This window comes from Syngnathus floridae, chromosome 7, assembly GCF_059516105.1.
Source record: "Syngnathus floridae isolate MCC-2025c chromosome 7, RoL_Sflo_1.0, whole genome shotgun sequence".
Taxonomy (NCBI): Eukaryota; Metazoa; Chordata; class Actinopteri; order Syngnathiformes; family Syngnathidae; genus Syngnathus; species Syngnathus floridae.
Genome location: NC_142419.1, coordinates 16,281,560 through 16,301,301, shown reverse-complemented (window position 1 = coordinate 16,301,301; position 19,742 = coordinate 16,281,560). Strand labels below are relative to the sequence as shown.

The following is a 19,742-nucleotide window of genomic DNA, read 5'->3' as shown; positions in this document are numbered from 1 at the left end:
TATTTTTAATGGGAACACTTGAACTGGGCAGACCATACAAATACTCCTTCTTGTGCTTCCTGAGTGACTACAAAAAATAATTTTGCCCAAATAACCCTGACCCTGTCAAACAAAATCAATAAAAATTGAATACTGTATTGTGGTCAAAATAATTTTGCCCAAATATTTCTTACTGAAGACGAAAAGCATCACCACAACAAGAACATACGACATATTCTTTATTAAGACAAGTACTTATCAGGTTGTGTGTATTTTTTTTTTTTCTTTTGTAAAAATGTTGGTGAACCAATACAAAAGATGCATGGCCAGATGACAATCAAAAGTGTTCGCTACATTAAAGAAAAAAAAAAGAAGACAACGTTAAAGCATTTTTTGTGGGTAGCAAAACACAAAGCAGCTTCTCGTCCTCCTTCCTCTCTTGGACATGTTACAGGAAATACATGTACATCATATCTTGTATGCAAAACATTCACAACCGAACATACGAGAGGAAGAAGTTTGAGAAACATCGACTGTACACGTGGTGCTGGTCCGCTTGATGGCCAAGTCTACTCTGGCATTTTTGCGGTTGCTCAACAAAGTCGTGACAAATCCATCTACATCGATTTGAATAGCTGCTGTTGCACTAAAAATAGTTACACTATATACTTAGTAGGCTGGCAGGGCAGGGAGGGCTTTTTTAATTTTTTTTTTTTTTTTTTTTAAACAATACATTTGCATTCTACCTGAGATGCAAAAACACAACTATTAACACTCATGAACCTGAGAGAGTGAACACAAACATACTAATCATCATAAGGAAAAACATCAAAAATCAAATAGGATTAGCGCAATGGGGGTATTTTTATATATAATAATTTTTAAAATATTTTAAAATTCATTGCCATTCAATATAATGTTATGACAATTAGGGTTATTTTGAAAAAACAAAATCTGTGAATAATGATACAATATTAAAATGGGTAAATGTCCTGTATGCCTACATTAAGATGAGTTTTGTCAAAAATATTGATTTCAATTTCAGTTTTGAAATGTTTTATCATGGTCTCTTATTATTATTATTTACAAAAATCCTAAAAAAACAGCCATTTTAAACATACATAGGTGGTTTCACTTTTATATGTACTCGTTCCTTCCGATTGGCTGCTAGCTGCTTGTTTTAACCTCATCCACAGAAGTCATCCCCATAAATAAGAAATGCTGCTTCAATGAACATTTGGAATCACCAAATTTAATAATACATAGTAAATACAACATCTGGGACCGAGCATCCGAGCTTTTGTACAACATGAACGCCAGGGTCCAAAACGGCGCAGCAGGAAGCGACAACGTGGACCAACATCGCGTCGAACCAGTTAAAAAGAGGACACAAATGTACAAGATAACACTTTAACGCAGAGGTGGGGAACCATTGTTCTATCAGGGCCCCGCTTTAAATTCTCATTTAATTTAGAAATAATTTATTAAATCAAAATTTCATGGCAATAACAATATTTTTGAGCAGGAGAAAAAGTCAAATGACAGAAGTTGTAAATGTGAAAATAAAATGGTGATATAAAATAAGTGTTTTATGAGAATCGTATTATTTTACAAAATGAAATCAGTCATTTTCTGAGAATAGTCTAAGCAACAAAAACAAAATTGATTGAACAATTTTGAGCCAAATCTTTTTACAGCAGGTTCTCGATTGTACAGGTTTGTTTCATTAAGTGGATACAAGACAAAAAGAAAAGAGGGCTGAAGCCAACATACATAATTAAATTACATGAACACTTTTTAAAAATATTTTTAAAAACAACCTGGAGATGTGATACAAAGGTAGGTTACCCACCCGTGCTTTAAAGTATCCGACCACCAGTATGCCTCCACGTCAAACAAGGCACTACATCAAGTCCTTCGCTCTTTTATTTACGCATGATTGATCGGGAGGTGACTTTAAGGCGGTGGTTATCCGATAAACTGGATGTTTTTGATTAGCGACCATCTGGGACTATGTTTTGGGTTTTTGTTGCTAGGTAAGAAAACAAAGGCTTTTGAGTGAAGTTTTGAGGCTGTTGGGCGACAAGTCAGGGGAGGAAAAAAAAAAGTAACAACTTGATAGAGCAGTCGGCCGTTCAAGACCAATCAAAGGTGGCCTAAGGGGAACGATACTTCAAGAGATGTCTTTTTACTGCTTATAGATGACTGCAAGTCAAGAAATAGACATACTGTAACACTCTTTGCACATTACTTTTAGATTGGAAGGTATTTAATTGATTAACAGCTAAGAATCTAATTAAAGCATATGGCTGTGCTCATATCTTGGGGAAAAAAATAAAACTAATTACACTGCTATCCCAGTAGAAGCTAGCTGGGAGGTTGATAAAACAAGAAATGAATTAAAATAGTCACTTTTATCAAATATGTACAAATAAAGAATAAAAGGCAGGTAAAAGTCCAGTAAACTGTCAAAATTTTAACGGTTGAGCTGAACTTAAGCATCACGTTAGCGTTTAGCCTCATGCGGTATGTTTGTTTCTCCTGTTTTGATGCTAAAAAAAGCTAAGCAAGTTCAACTTTTTGTCCATATAGGGCAAAATCTAAATAACATTATTTGAGTTTTACACTTTTGATATTTATACAAAAACAAATTATAGTTTTGTATCCCATTGGAAAGCTGTCTCGCAAGCTAAGTTCAGCACAAAGCAGGAAACAGGTTTAAAATGGGCATCTTTTTATCGGATATGTAAAAATAAAGAACACAATAATAATTAATCAAGTATTTAATCCTCAGATCTGGAATGAGTTAATTTTACACTAATTGTTTAAATATTTTAGCTAAACATCCTAGCGAATCTTAATGCTATTCTTTATGCCAACATTAGACAAGAAACTCTTCAATAACAATATTTCTTTTTGTCCATCAATCTTTTGTGTAAATAAAATCATATAAATAATAATGATTAAAGGTGAAGGCTCTTTAAAAAAAAAAAACACACAATACACACATGGGGCTAGCCACGTTTAGCTTAAACAGGGTTCAAAATTGTTAATTTTTCTTTATGCTAAATAAAGCTAATTAAGTGACCCAAGACAAACTAAATCCATTATTTGGGACCGTGTGTTTTTATCAGGCAGATCAATATTATTCAAATGATTAAATTTTGTGACCATGGCCTTAAAAATATCCAAGGAAAGAAGAAACAAAAATAAGCTTATAAGATTAAAATGTTCCTCTTTTGTTAGCATGAATGCCCACGCCAAAAACATTCAACTCAACTGACAGCTACTCAATAATGAACATTTGATCCGCTATCATGTGACGGAACTTTACACCAATGCTAACCTCTAAAGATAAACTGCTGTCATGACATCTATACTGACACACAGACCGGCAAGTTTTAATTGAAATATGCCACTTTATCAGGCACACGGTGCCTTCAAAACGGCGGCCCGCCTTCTGTTTTGAAAGTGAAGTTGTAAAATTACAAGAATAGAGTCATAATTTAGCCAGTGAACATCTAAATTCCCACACTGACAAACGCACTACATCTCTGGAGAACCTGCTAATAAAAATGGCTAAAACAGTACTATATACACACATTTGTTAAAAACGTCTGGTTAGATGTCCACAGCGCATAACGTACACCCTCTTGACATACTTCGGTAATTAATAATTAAAAATTGCTTCCTAAAATGATGTCCCTTTCTTGTAAAAATGATCTTTTTATTCATATAACTGATTTTTCTCCTCATACAAGTACAAAGTTTTACATATTTAATTGTAAAATAATAAACCACTTTTATGCCCCCAAAAATCCAATTTATTGCCTTGATGTGACTTAATTCAGCAGTAACCAATTTCTCATTTTGTCAATTCACTGCAATAATAATTTGACTTATACTCTAATAATATGAGGACTCACATGGTCATAATTGATTGGATTTTTTATCAAATGCGACACTTGCCTTTGTGAAATTTTTATTCCTATGATAAAGTTGTGTTTTTGTCTGTCACCATTCTGACTTAACTGCCCCAATAATTTGACTTATTCTCATAAAATGATGACATATAACGTACCACTGTTTAATGGAAAATTGTCTTGCGTACTTTAAATAGTAAAATAGTCTCCTATCAACAACAATCTGGATTCAGACTTCAAAACTCCCAATATTTTGTATTTGGCGTTTTGAGGGCCCATGTCAACCTTCATCCAGCTTTGATCAAGTGTCCCTAATAAAGTGGCTATTTAGTTCAACTTTTTTTTGTTTTTTCCTTTTCTTTCTTTTGTCTGACATCCACGTGTAAACCAACGGCATCAAATGTACATGTAAGTGATTGGGAGATGAAATCTCAATAATCACTGAACTCTTAAAGGGGACATATTACCAAAAATAAAGGACTTTTATACAAATAGTCGGGTCTCTGGAATGCTTGTCCAAAATGCGTCTGGAAGAAAGCTGTTTCGGTTCGACTGTGATGTCACAGTGTTTGGAGACCTGCCCAAAGTGATTGGTTTCCGATCAAAACAAGCGACAGATATGATCAGCGAACTGTTTTAAAGTGGTAGAAAAAACAAAAATAATATGTCTCCTTTAAGATTACTGCAGAATAAAAAGGGGCAATGACCTTCTTTGTGCTCGGTGGCACAGACTAACACGCACTCACACACACACAAACGGGCCACTTTCATATTGCAAGCAAACATCCAAACCAACAAGCACGTGAGTGGGAGGGAAGAAAACAAACCGAAATAGAACAAGGCACAAAATAGTCTGTAAAAGAAAGAGAGTGTACAGAAGTTTCGGGCCCCGGCAGTCCAGGAAGGTTTTGAGACGGGACACTCGGCCTCTTCTCAAGATGAGGCCACGCCAGTCCGAATTTCGCTTCCTCCCTCATCCCCCCCCAACCCCCCAACATACAACGATCTAATCAAAGTTATGCTGCCATAGCACCACCAGCCTTCCTTCCAAACTTTAGATGTAATACTCCTTCTTCTCATCCGTGTTGTTGTGTCCGCCCTCGGCGTTGATGATGGCCGTGTCGGCGTCGGCGGCGTCGTCCGCCCCTTTGGCTTCGTGCGTGAAGTAAGTGCCTGCGCGAGCGCAAAGCAAAAGAAAAAAACACTCGACAATCCTATCAGACGGCAAGAAAAAGACGCGCCGATGAGTTCATGGTCAAGTGGGATCGGCCGCGCTTTACCTTTGTGCCTGGCAAAGTATCGACCGAGAACAATGAGCGCGCAGAGGATGGCGAACATCACCACGGCAACCACGCCGCCGATGACGGCGTGGTCAAGTTTGGGTGGCGTGCCTTCACCCGCTCGGGAGTCTGAAAACATAAATATCGATCTCAACTCGAGCGATCCAACTATGACTTGGATGAAGATGTTTCACAAAAATAGAACATTTATCGTTTTGGAATGACCAAAGTAATTGGTGCCACATTGTCCGAATACTTTTGAGCTACCGCATCAAATCATTGTTGAATTATTAAGAAGCGACTCCAATTAAAGCGGAACATTTGCAAGCTTTTAATAACATCTTAGAGTGTTTTATTACACCGTGGGCGAAATAAAACTTGTGCCCTCCGAATATTTTGTTGATGGTAACAGCTATTAAATGATTTGAGTGCCTAGATAAACAAATTTTATCTCCAGGCGTCGTCAATTGACCTCATCGCAAAGGAAGTTGATGTTGTTTATTAAAGGGGGGTTGGGGGGGGGTGCTACAATGTCACCATTTGGTGAATCCGAAACGGTTTAACTAAAAAGGCCACAAATAAACGACGAAACATTTTGTTCTTACTTAACGAGCGACAGAGCAACTGGATAATTGCGCGACGCAGTCTTTTTTTTCTTCCTCCGCTTGTGCTTCTTTTCAGAAGCTCAAGTGCACTCCAGTTGCATACGAGACCACGCTTCTTCACGCAGTACTTTAAAGAAACGCCGCGTTACAAAGACGAGAACTGCTCTTACGTCTCGTTAAATGAGCAGCCGAAAGTAATGCAATCATAGCAACAATGTGGATTATTAAGGCCCCGATGTGTAGAGATCATATAGATTTTTAATATTGATAGTGGACCAATCAGGACACATGTAGTGGTAATATCTGTGCTAACACATTCATTCTTTCATTCATGGAGGAGCAATGGTCGCTCGGGGTGGGAGGGGGGTTACGGCGCCGTGGTCCTTTGCCGCATGAGAGAGCAGCTCAATTTGCCACCAATCTCACTAGTCATGATCTCGACGTGAACAATTCCGCTCCAAGACGCCGGCAGAGTGACAATGGTGGACCAATATCTCATTGGTCCTTCTTTTAATTTAAAAAGAAAAATAATGGCGCTGCGAGACAGTTATTACAGCATTTTGCTCTGATATTTATCAGCGGATTAGCAGATTTTTTTTTTCTTTCACCGTTTGTTGATCACCTGCAACTGCTCCAAACACGTTCTCAGCAGGCTTTTGAAAGAAAAAGTTTTGGGAAAAACTCCAAAGATGAATAAAAATAAATAATGATAAAACAAATAATAATAAATATATAAATAATAAAAAAACATTAAAATATTACCTAAAGATGGGACCAGCTTTTACTCCCGGACAGTATAGTGATTAAAGTGATATATTCTGTAATAATGGATGGAGAAAATTTTTGAAATAGGTGGCCGTTAGATTGATGTGAAGGAGAGCAGCATCAAAAAGTAAGCGGGATAATTATAATACAGAATAGGAATAACATGTGAGGCATTCACTCAATAAAAAAAATATGCACTCCTTCAAAGTGTAAATATAGTCGAAGCCCTGACCTGCTGACTACCTACTGCAACCGCCAACAAAATTATTTTAAAAATTTCAAGTCCACTTGATCCTTTAAACGGATGTTAATGACATTCTCAAGTCTCAGGGGAAAAAAATATATCAGATTCCATGATTTGAGGCTAGCCTTATCTGTAAATGAATCATCTGAAATCATTTCTATCTTACACCTGGTAGGTGTGTCCCAGGTCTGGATGGGAGAGTACACATAAATGAATAAGCTTGTTCTGCCACAGTCCCAACTGCTGGATTTAATAAAGCACTGGTCTGCAAAGGAAAAAAAAAAAATGGCATAATCCAATCATGCTCACTATGCTGTTTCCGTGGCAACTAGTGGTAGATTGCACATCGAAAGAGAAGGGAGAGTTGGCAGGATTGAAAATCACAAGCACAAAAAATGTCATCATTTCCGCATACTAAATTGGTAAATATATCAGCCTCCCCCCAGAAAAAAAAAAGTCACCGTGGCGCCACCTGCAGGGCTTAACTGCTCCAGCATCATGTGCTGTAAAAACTCTGTACGGCTATCCTTAAAAAGTGTAATTTGTCATCAACGTGAGCAGTCAAACTAATTAACAAGCGTTTTTGTGGACTTTGGTTCCGCATGAGCACCCCACCCGTCTCTCCAAATGAACCACGTGGATAGGCGCAGTGTGTTTACTGTGGCGGGGGATGCCAGGAAGCACGGCCAAGTCCCTGAGGAGAGGCAAAAGCTGCACTTTAATGAACATCCACGCCGTAAAAAAAAAAACCTCGTGCACAATCCTGTCTGGAGCCAGCAAAAACTCCACTGACTCTCCTCCGCTGCTTTCCTTCTCCTCTTCCTCCCTCCCTGCCCTCACCTTGCCCCCCTGCCGTCTTTTATTTGACACATCCGCCTGAAAACATGCCTCTGCACACCTAGGGAGAGTTATTTTAACAGGTGGAGAAAAAAAAAAAAAAAAAAAAAAACAGCTCGGTGTATGCTTCCAGAATGAGGGAAAAGAAAAATAGATGTTAGAAGACCCACAAAAACATTCAGCACAGTGTGCCGAAGCTTCATGTTAAAAAATAAAAAATAAATATATACGTGTATATATAAATATAACAATAATTACCAAATGTATATATATAAAAAAATAATAAAATAAAATTATATATATATATATATATATATATATGGATAAAATAAATCAAAATTAGATTCAACGCTTGTTAATACGCTTCAGTCGGCGGTTCGAAATGTGCGCCCGGTGTCGACAAGGCAGGATTCTGTCAGGATCAAGAACGAGATCCCCGGGAAAGGTTCAATAAATAGACGTGCGCGCGATACATATCCCACAATGTGTCACATTCAAATGTCATATATTATTACAAGAGACAGCCGGCCGCTCGGCTCCGTGTGTGTCTGTCCTGGCTCCCTCTTGTAATAAGCACAATTTGATGATGTCTGTAATGCGGCCGCTTGTCCGTGTTGTCAGCCAGCTAGCGTTGGGTACGGGAGCGCAGACATGCCCGCGAAGGAATCTTGACAGGATGTGAGCAGGCCGCGGGGATTTATGGCGGTGGTGTGGGGGGGATAAAGGGGATTTGCTAGTAATGCCCGCGTCTGGGTGATGGAGAAAGCAGCTCTACGCCACGTACGTACATTTCCGTGTCACCTCTCTCTCTTGGCTTTGTACATGTATGTTTTCCCTCCCGTCATCCAATTAACAGATGGGTTCTTAACACTAAATCTAACATGTATATGATTCCTGCTGAGGGTGGCTGTAATTCCTGGAGTGACTTTTCCTGAGCTGTGACTGCCATAGAAATACACTTGGAAAGAATATTATTAAATTAAAAAAAATTGAAATTAAAAACAAAAAATAATAGTAATAAGATATTATATAAATAATATTATCTGAATTAAAATAAAATAAATAATAAAATATATACTATATTATATAAAGATACTAGTAATATTAATAGAATATATATATTAATATAATAAGATAAATATTTCTGGAATCCTTCACTCGGTTAAGAATTAATTTCCAGGGAGTCAATAGCTATTTGGGCGAGCGGAATTGAAAACCCTACCGCGTCTTTTGTGTTTGTTTTGACGGTGAAAGAAGCCAAATGAGCTGAGGAGCGAGTGTACGATGGGTAACCTTTAACCAAATCATCTGCGGAGCGTCGTACTCAATTGTCGCCACATTGGACTTTCATTGCTGCCGGCTTGCCCGCTAAATAGATTTCGAGCGGCCTTTGTAACGACCAAGGATAATTTAACGACGTACAAATGTTGTGATTTAAGAAAGGGGAAGAAAAAAAAAATTCAAGGTCTAATGGCGACAAATACAACCGTGAATGAAGGAACACTGTGTCAATGAACTCTAAAGTTAATTGTGCTTGTAAAAAAAAATCCTCATGTTGTTCATGCCAAGAGATCAAGGCCAAACTGTATTTTTTTTCCTTCTTCAAATAGTATGTGAAATTAAAAAATGTGGACCGGGGAATTCTTTAGGCTTCATACAAAATCTTTAATGTGCACTTTTTGTAATTAGTAGCAAATGCTTTATGAGAAACCAACATTAGCGTAATGAAGCTCCACTTGAGGTTGGGCTGGCACTCCCAACCTGCTACTCTCTGGGGACCAATTAAAAATGTAAAAAAAAAAACCCTCACTTTCATTATTAAGCGAAGATAAATACATTTAAAAAAATGAACTGGGAATCACACTAAACAAAGGTGTGAAAGGAGTAAGAAAAATAATTATCATTTCGAAACGATTCCTTAATTCTTCCAATGAGAAGACGCACGGGACTTTTTTAGTTAACGGCGCTCTTGTAAAATTCAACAGAAACTCTAAGACTGCACGCAAGTGGAAAAAACATTTCATAGTCATGAAAACCTGTTCAGAGTGGACTCCTCGCACTCCATCTGGTGCGTGATTCTGACACGTGTAAAGAAGAAGACCCCCCCCCAGTGCTACTAGTGTGAGTAAACAGAAGAAAACAAGCCATAGACTCCGCTAACATGCGATTCAAAAGGAGCGAGAGAGAAAAAAAAAAAACACACACAAGTTCACCCAAGCGAGCGATATATTAGTTGCAGCTAGCGTGCGACGTGATTCTGCCCTCCCTTAAAAGTGCTGGCATTAGACATTTATCTTCAAATAACAAATATTCGCACAAAAATTTATAGTGACACATGTAGACACGTATGCTTCCTAATTTGTGAAAAAAATGAGCAATTATTTTTACCACTTTCTTCATGCATGTGTGCACTACACTGCCCCTAAGAGGACAAAGCATGAACAGCAGTTTTTTAATTGCTATTATTTTAAAGTGTTATTTTTCTTGACACTATTTTATTTTCTGCTTGTTGTTTAAATGCTACATTTTGCTAATCGTCAGTTTAATATCAATCAAAATAGGTGTGATTATTTCCTCCATGATCTCAGAAAACCCGCAAGCCGTCCGTTCTTACAGATGAGATTAGAACAACGGAGGCGATCTCCCGAGCTGCCAGTCGGAGGGAACGTCATCTGTTCAATCAACCCGACAACCTAATTCCTTGTTCCGTATAGAGGTGGACTGGCCAAGAGCACTGAGAGTGTCTAGTGAGGGCTTAGCCGGGATCTGATGTCCCCGCCTCGGATCATCTCTGAGCATCTGACGGCTTGGGAGAATGATCTCACCCTGCACCCCGGCCAAAGATTCTGGGTATTTTCTGCCGTCGTCAAACAGTCTCTTTCAAAAATAATTTCCTCATTTTTTATAATAATTTATCAAATAATAATAATAATCTTATAATTTGTATTTCGAGCGCGATTCAGACATGCTCCTGCTTTAGTTGAATAAAAAAATAAACATCAGCTTCTGATGTCACGACTAGGCCACGCCCCTTAAAGGTACACGCACAGGTGCTTACGTAAGCGCTGGATGTGCTATTTCTCCTGTGCAATTAATTCTGTTATTTTCACACTTTCCCGTTAATTATGCAAATTCGGTGGAGCAATTGTGTCTTATATTCCAAATTATTTTCGACGGCGTTCCCTCAGGACAACTCTATAGAAAATGCACAATTGTGTTCAACCTTGACGCGGCACAGCGACTTGACAACATTTAGCTAAATCTTATGTTTAATATGAAACTTATTGCAAGAAAACTTTCAAACACATGAAACAAGGAGCACTCTTTTGAACGGTTGACTTATCTCTCCCTCGAGAGGTTTCGCACACGCGTGCAAAAACACCCTTTGAGACCTGACAATTTCAACTCTGTTGAAACTTTTCACAAACATGAAACAACACGGCAGACGTTTATTGTGCCGTTTGCTCCCGCGTCGCAGCGACAAGAAAGAAAGGGGCCTCGTCACCCAGATTCAAAGTCGAGCGCAGACGACACAACAACTGACACTTGACACCGACTAAAAGGCCTCTTTGTGCGCGACATGCTGCTTCATCTCTTTGCGGCCGTACGTGCGACAATTACAAATACGCCGTACATTCTGGGCGGGCTGTGATTACAAACCGAGCTGGATCTCTGCCTGTGGCGCCGCCATGGCTGTTTAATGAAAATTGTGCTTTATGTTACAGCAAGTCAAACTATTTTTTATTTTTTTTTGCAGCGTTATGCCGATGAAGACGCTGCAAAGCAATCTAGCCGCAGCCAGCTTAGCGTGGCCTCTGTGACAGGACGTTCGGAGGAGGAGGCTCAATTACATCCTCCCGGCACGCGTTGCATAAATTGCGCTAAATCCCCGCTTTCATGATGTTACAAGTTAACTGGGAAAAGTGCAGAGTAATGCACTGTGGAGTATTAAGGATTAAGTTTGTATTATCACTTTAAGAGAAAAGCTAAAAGAAGCTGTTTGGAAAAGGCCGGTATGAAGAAAAAATAAAATGTCATTGGTTGAATTTGGAATTTCCCAAATATCATATTTTAGGGGTTGCTACATAAAACAGTTAATAAGTGAGCACATATGGGTATATTCATCCTTTGAAACGACATCAGTTGAGTCTCCCGCTGCGACTGATAAACTGACCTGTTCTTTAAGCATATTTCCCCCCATTTTTTTCTTTTTTTTTTTTGCGCAAATGTCACATTGTGGCATATCCAAATGCCACCTCCCTGGGCGTCCTCTTCGCCGCGCGTAGCTTTGACGGCACGTTTAAAACGCTGCTATCGAGTAGCATTCCAAGCCAAATCAAAGAAGTCGGGCGCACGTCTATTTGTCTTTCATTGACTTAAATGATTATTGATGTTTTTTTTCTTTTTCCTTGGCCTCACAAAGACAAAAAAAAAAAAAAAAGTGAGCTGTACATGTAAAGGCTTTTCTCATATGATGGCTGGCCGGGGGTGGCGAGATACAGCTGTAGATGCTGATAAGATAACAAAGTGCGGGGCCTCAAACACACAACTGGGGGTGCACTGACGGCACCCTGCATCCTGTCCTCAATGTCACCCATCAACGACTATCAGATGAGAACTGCCTGTCCACAAATAATCATACACACACTCACACACACACACATCTGGTATATAAAGGGGCACGGAGGTGATGGGGGAGCTGTACAGTACCTTGCGTGTTGACTGGATTGGTGGTGGGTGTGGGGATAGTAGTGGGAGCATCTAGACGAAAAGAGTAAAGAAAAAACAAAAAATAAAGACCACGTATAAGAAATGAGAAAGACAAGAGTAAAGAAGGCAAAGGCCAATGACGACCAATGTCAGGGAAAAAAAAGCTAGGCTAGGCTAAGACAGGCATGTTATGTTGATAGAAGGATTGACTAGAATATTAAAATGTTACCTGGAAAGTCAAATATTGTATAATGATGACTCTAGAATGAAATCACATCTTCCCTAATTTTAGCAAGCTGTTTTTCCCATTGTAATTACGTTAGCAACTACAAATTCCAAACCATAGAGGAACATAATACACAAGTTAATCCATTCATTAAATCCCCGACAACCCGTACGTGACAAAAACAAGACAAGTCACAATGAAAACTCATTCCGGAGACAAAGCTTATGTTCCGGCTAATAATAGTGTCAACTTTAAATCAATGCTAATTATCTAGCGTTACCAGATTAGCCCCGACGACGGCACGAAAACAGGTTTACCCAAAACAATGGAGGACGTCGTGGCTTTCTGTGCAACTTTTGCGCTCGTCAGCTAGCTTCACGCACAATAGCAGCACGTAATGAGCCGTCTTACAGTCTAATAGATTTCAGTGCCGTGCTATTTTCTGCTGAGAAAATGTACATTTCCTCAAGCATTTCATGTCCAAGGCATACTGTTTGTATAGTCGCAGAATTGCACGCTGATGGGAATGCCATAAACCATGGCAGAAAATCATTACTAGTAGCAAGTTATGCGAAATTGTATTGTAGAACTGGACGGTATCTTACTGAGAGCTGCAATATTTTCACGCTTGTACAAAAAAATGGAAATACCTAGCAGTATGAAAAATAAGGCAATTTAAAGCCTTAGTAACGTACAGAAGTATCATCCAAAAGTGGAATATATTCAGTGGCTGGATGTTCCTCGCAATTCTCATTGGCATATATTCTTTATCCTCTGAAATGAATGACTAATGCAGCTCCGTGTATTGAATATCCAAGTTAACAATGCATAACAACGATCGGTTCAATGTTGCCATTTGCTACGCTGAATAATTACGCCAAAGTGATGAAGAAACCACCGAGGTGATCTCAATCGGGGACTGCCGGCGTCGATTAGGGCCCGTCGCTAACCGGCAAACATCATTATGGGAAAAAAGACGCTCGTCGGAGGGCAAGCGAGGTAAGCGGTGGTGCCGAGGGGGGCCGCGTGGTACCTCATCAGGAGGATATATTGTGGCACCGAGGGAGGCAAAGATAGCGCGACCCCTTGCTGTGGGAGAGTCGCAGCGGGGGGAAATTGGCTGGCCGTCTCCCTGCGCTGTTACTGTCTGCATTCCATCAAAAGGCAGCAGCAGGGGAGCGCGCACTTCCAAACTAATGATAAAACATCAAGGACGATGTAATGCCGCCGCCGGCGATGCAGTGCGCGGTGGCGGGGAAGGTATCGTGGGATCATGGCGAGATTCCCCTCTGACAGCATTTGAAAAGGAGGGTGGGCTCCATTCCACTCCCGGTGACCGAAGGCGGTCTGATAGCAGAAATGTCAACGTGTGGAAAAAGGGGAAATTGGCCATTCAGAGGTTGGAGGGTCTTCACAAAGGCCGTGATAGGATGTGGCACATATAATATCAAGGCAAACAGGAATTCTCCATGGTCAATTTTCCAAGCCGGATGACTTGGGGGCCTGTGCATTATGAAGTGTATTTTGAGGATGAGGCTATATTTTCAAGCGCTAAGGAAAAGATAGAATTCAAGTCAAACAAACCTGTGAAATTTGTTTATATCCAACAGTGCTTGTATTTGTTTTCTTTTGGTTCTGAATCTATCCCTTAAACATGTTTTGAAATACAACCATTAAGGCATCAAAATTTGTTTAAAAAAATTACACTACAACTACTACTTCTACTAATAATTAGAGATTCATGATTGATGGACAACTAATTTGACTTCCTATTAACCTACCTACCTGAACGGTGTCCCACAGGGATCAATCCTCAGACTTCTAACATTACCATAATTTTGAAAACATTTCATTACCCAATAACGAATAAACTGCTTCTAGATGTTATCTAGTATACCCCTGACCTATATAAGCCTTTTGAGGTTTGGTGATCCATCCATCCATTTATCCATCCATACATCGGCTGTGTTGACACTTTTTCCACATGATGAAAATCGTAACACCCTTGAGCGCTGTCTGCACAGCCAACGTAAATATACAGCCAATCTTTGACTTTTGCTCCGTGGAGGATTTACAGGTCAAATAAGTCAGCGTTGGGATAAACAGTGAGCAAAGGCAGTATAGATGTGAATTATAGGACGAGAGGGAGGGAGGGAGGAAAGATGCTGTCTGGCTCTTCCTTCATTTACTGCAGAACAGCAGGACAAATGTTCACACACAATACAACGGGATTTGATTTGATGGGAATTTACATCGACACACACACACACACATCTGACTTGGCAGGCGCGGAATGAAAGGTCATCACTTCTTATAAAATTGTGTTGAGCAGAGGGACTGGCAGTCACGCAGCATTGGAAGCCAGCGCGGAGAAAGGCAGTTACTTGTATCCTCACAAGGCTCATTTGTGTTCTCAGTTCGGCAGAAAAATAGCAAAAATACGACTGCCTTTATAATTTCATATGCTTGTTGAACACAAAACAGTATTTTTTTTATTTTTTATTTATTTGATATTTTTTTAAATATATGGTGTCACACAGGGATCAATACCAGGGCATGTTATTTTAGCAAAACAATGGAAATCGATAAATCTTTCTCCGTACTTATCTCTTGACGAGTTCAGACGGAACAAAGAATTTCTCAGAATGCTGGCCATAAGGGATAAGTTCTACTAGAGGGCCAAATTGCAGCCAAAGAGACAAAAGCTGTCCAAATGGAAGCCTGGCAGCACTGAGCATATTGACGATATTGGCAAAGTGGCTTGAGTGATCTGGTAACCCCAAAACGGAGCTTGGTGGAAAATAATTGGTAAATGGCTGAAAGAAAGCACTTGAAAGCAAAAGACAACAAAAAGACTTAAAAATGTCAATTTGACCAGACATGATAATGAAATTAATGGCCGACACGCCTAGTGGCGTTTGCAAATAGCGAGACAAGGCAGGACAAGGTTATCACGCCAGGGCCAATCCGCAGTGCGCAGACACACTAATTAAGCCGATGTAGCGGGCGTGATTACTTTGGGACAACAAAGCCTTGCACGGACCACAACATGATTTGGGATGGCATTAAATCCTGCGTAAAAGAGGAGTGGGAGTCGCAGACATAATTATAAGCGCTTATGAACACCTTTTTACCAATCTCCAGTGTCTCATTAGAACCCGGCTGAAGCTGCACCGCGTCTGACATCCGCAAGCACACCAGAGAAAAACGCCGTTTAATGGAAATTGTTAAAATATGTGCAGAGCGAGTCGCTAATTGAAGAGACAACAGGGCAAGGAGGATGCAGATAGTAAAAGGAAAAAAAAAGTGTTTGGACGAAGACCACCTGCATTTAATGGCCATGCAACAGACACTTTAAGTAGATATTTTGTGTAATTTAAGAAAGAAAATAAACATTTGAAAAAACACCTACAATTATTTTGTGGGCGTAAAAAGCAGGATTACAGTGGTATTCAATATTTGACAATAAAAAAAAAATTTTTGCTGAATGACTTCATTTTTTTACTCTACTTTCAAAATTAAGTTTCAAACTAAATGTTGAGCCATCTAGCGGTCAGCAGCAGAATTACACCTAATGGCATTCAATATTTTACAACAAAAACAAGTTTTGCTGAATGACTTCCTTTTTTTTTCTCTTCTTTCAAAATTACGTTTCAAACTAAACATCTAGTGGTCAGCAGCAGACTTACACCTAATATAAAACAATGTTAGACCGAAAATTTGCGTGATCTATGTTCCCAAAAAAAAACTGTAAAATAGCAAGAATGAAAACCTGGGTTACTCTATATTACATTTGAATCAGTAATTTGTTCCCTCTGCATCTTTACATTAACTGTAATGTCCAACGCAGGGACCCAGAAGGCAGCTTTGCCAACTTCTCAGCAGGATTAACTTCTCAAACAGCACAAATGATCTCAGAGAGTAATTACCGGAATACTGAATGCTTTTCACCTGAGAGATTTGGATTAGTGAAACACTATTGTATGGCTGTGCTTGTGCGTAGAGGAGGCCGGGTTGCGTGAGATCTGCCTGGTACCCACCTCGCTCTCCACATTCACCCAAAAAAAAGAAAGAAAGAAAAGCAAAGTGACAACAGCATTCACGCTGCTCCATTCACAACTCCGGAAGGTCATTTCATAGAAACATTTGTAAAGTCAGTGGAATACTTTGGTTGGCTCAAGTCCTTCACAGCCATTTAGCTATATTTCTTTTTTTTTTTTTTTTAAACATACGACACTTTCTTGGTCCCCCCCCAAAAAAATCAAATTCAGACATTGTACTTTGACTAAAAAAAAACTTTTCTATGTTGCTACATTGCGTCAATTTGAGTCAGACCTTTTCACCAAGAAGGCTCTGGCAAATTTTGCTTTAACTTCTTTCAGTCCACTAATCCATTCAAATTGATTCCCACTCTGTCGACTCCAACTCCCGCTACGACCAAGAAGAAGAGTGCCACAGAAAATGGGAGAAAGCAAATATATTGTAATCCTACCAACTATGAATTCCTTTTTTCAAGGACATTAGTGAGTGAGTCCTTACAGACACTGACGAGTTTCTTACAAGCTCCTTCGCTAAAAAGCTGCCAGCTACACAATTGGTGAGACGACTCAGATGAGTTGGGGGGGGGGACCTTTTCATTTATGTGCACAAATGCACATTCTCAACAGCTGTCATCGTAATTTGCCGGTGGGCCAGATAAACAAACCGCAACATTGTTGCTTTTTGACAATGGCTGTCAAGTTGACTTAAATGAGCACAAATCAAAACAATCACATTGTCGTGAAAGCAGCAATCAGATCTCATAAAAGGCAACAAAAAGGCTCCTTCTTGAAAAACAGGTTTTGCTTTTAAGGCCACGCGGCGCCTTCTCCTCACATTTTGTTGTTTGAATATGAGTGGCATGCCCGACGTCTAAATCTAACAATCTTCTTGACATATGAGGGGGGAAAAAAAAAGATATATCAACTACGGCCATCTACGTTCATAGACGACATTAATAAAATAACTGTTTGAACACTGTTGCTAACCAAAACAGCAGCACCAAAGCACATAATGCCGCTAAAAAGCCATTTAGCAAGTAATCCATTACTTACAACCTTTAACCAAAAGTTTAGATTTCAAATATGAGCTTGCGACTCCATTCCTGGAACTTTTATGACACAACTTCGTGCGGCGCTACTCACCGTACACGAAGAGGACGTAGTCGTCGTAGGCCTCGCCCACCGTGTTAGAGGCCACGCAGCGATACGTGCCGTTGAAGGATTTGTTGAGGTTCTCGATGAAGAGGTCCGAGCCGGTGACCACGGCGTGGGGCGGCAGGTCCTCCTCCACCCTCAGCCAGTTGATCCGACGAGGGCTGCGAAGACACGAGCAAATTCAAGAAATACAATCCCATAGATGATGACTTTGAAATTTAGGCTCCGCCCCTCGTCCGGTGCACTCACTGTGGTTTTCCTCCCAAAACGCACGTCAGATCGAGATTGTCGCCCTCTCGAGTTAATCCTTGGGGATACGTCACTAAAATCTTCACTTCGGGTTTATCTGAGAAATAAAAAAATATTTTATTGACTCGTCGACTCTTAACAAGGCCGGCCCCTTTTGACTGCCTCGCCAAAACTGAAATCAAATTATGATTGCACTCAAAACGTTGGAAAGGGAGCAAAGGCAAAAATAGCCAGGAGTGAAAGGTGGCGGCGGATGAAAAGGATTATCCTATGTGCACATTTGACATCTACTCAGCCTATAGTAGCTTACAGCAAAAAATGATTTCTCTCCCGTTATCAACGCATGGCAAAGATTAGCAAAATGTCAAGCACTCGCAGTCGAGCTTTCTGTTTTTCCTTGAAAGGTCAGACGAAGAAAGTGGACCAAAATGAATATTCCGCAGCGCTTACAATAGGGTGACTTAACCTTTAGGGTGCGTGGCGCCAGTCGGATTTATCAGTCACACCTAATCAGATAACCCGCCTTCGGCTATCAACGGCACCACCTTGTTGGTTATAAATAGTCTTTTTGCGGAAAGCGAATGCTTACCCCGAATGGCCAGTAGCAATTTAGCTAATTAGTGGAAAGAAAGTCACTTATGGCAGTTAGGGCTGCAGCTATGGAATATTATAAAAATAATTGCTTTTGCACAATTATTAATCAAGTCGATAAAAAAAAAATTAATTGAGAACTTTGCTTAGCAACAGGTGGATTCTTTTCCAACTTTGGGGACAGAGGATTTTTTTTGGGCTTGACCGGTGATACTCACATAGCACTTCCAGGTTCCTCTGAGCGAGCAGGTCGTTGGCGGCCGGGTGCTCGACGACGCAATCCACCGGCATGCCGTCGTCCTCTTTGCTGACGAGGAACCGCACGCGACTGATGACGGTAAACATTCGGTCGTACGTCTCTTCCACTGTTGTTTCTCCTGGAAAGAAGATCAGCAAAGCGTAAAAATGACAAATAAAAACTGCGTTTTTGGGTTGGGCAAGCTGGCAGTAATCTGCCCTCCGCTCAGCCCCGTGGAGTTGTCAGAGAGGGGAGGGGGGGGGTTCATTTGGAGAGCATTACAATGCCACCGGGGGCAGCGCATTAGCTGCAGTGCTGAGTGTGACGCTTTACTCGCGCTTAATGAAGTGGGGAAATAATTACGCCACCCCACTTTGACCTGAGTCGCACTTTCATTCCAGCCCCGGTCAGGAGGGGAGCCCCCGACGGACCCCAAAAAAAACCCCAATGATGCCGGCGCACACTTACAATATGGACGGATATTAATGTAACCCAAGACCTGCTCTGGACTTCATCGGCTGGTAGTGCGCTCGGGGGGCGATTACGAGCCAATACGACTTGTAACAACAGACGGATTTCGATTGACTTTTTTCTGCTACATTGCAGAGCTCACAGTAAGGCATTAATTGCGCACACAGTTTTAGTCTGATTATGTGCAAAAAAATGGAGTTAGTAGAACAATCACATATTGTCAGGCCGTTGTTACATGATTGAAAATGCCAAATATAAAAAAAATTATATATATAATAATATATAATAAGTAAATATATATAAATATAAATAAAATATCTAAATAAAATATAAACATCTAAAATATACAAAAATATAAATAATAAAATATAAACATATAAAAAATATACAAAAATATAAAATAAATATATAAAATATAACAAATATATT

General features: G+C 40.0%; 1 protein-coding gene across 3 annotated transcripts in view; it reads right to left on the bottom strand.

Moving 5' to 3' along the window:
• Nucleotides 1-201: 201 nt before the first annotated feature.
• cadm1b (cell adhesion molecule 1b) overlaps nucleotides 202-19,742 on the bottom strand; it is a 172,969-nt gene continuing 153,428 nt past the window's right edge. For 2 of the 3 annotated variants that reach the window (XM_088381250.1, XM_088381251.1), the window contains 6 exons: nucleotides 18,823-18,981; nucleotides 18,014-18,110; nucleotides 17,753-17,925; nucleotides 12,344-12,394; nucleotides 5,183-5,311; nucleotides 202-5,075 (listed from right to left, as the gene is read on the bottom strand). In XM_088381250.1, the coding sequence (XP_088237376.1) occupies nucleotides 4,957-5,075; nucleotides 5,183-5,311; nucleotides 12,344-12,394; nucleotides 17,753-17,925; nucleotides 18,014-18,110; nucleotides 18,823-18,981 (728 nt within the window). In that variant the 3' untranslated portion in view covers nucleotides 202-4,956. The remainder of the gene's footprint in view (nucleotides 5,076-5,182; nucleotides 5,312-12,343; nucleotides 12,395-17,752; nucleotides 17,926-18,013; nucleotides 18,111-18,822; nucleotides 18,982-19,742) is intronic. The other variant, XM_088381252.1, reaches the window with a different exon arrangement.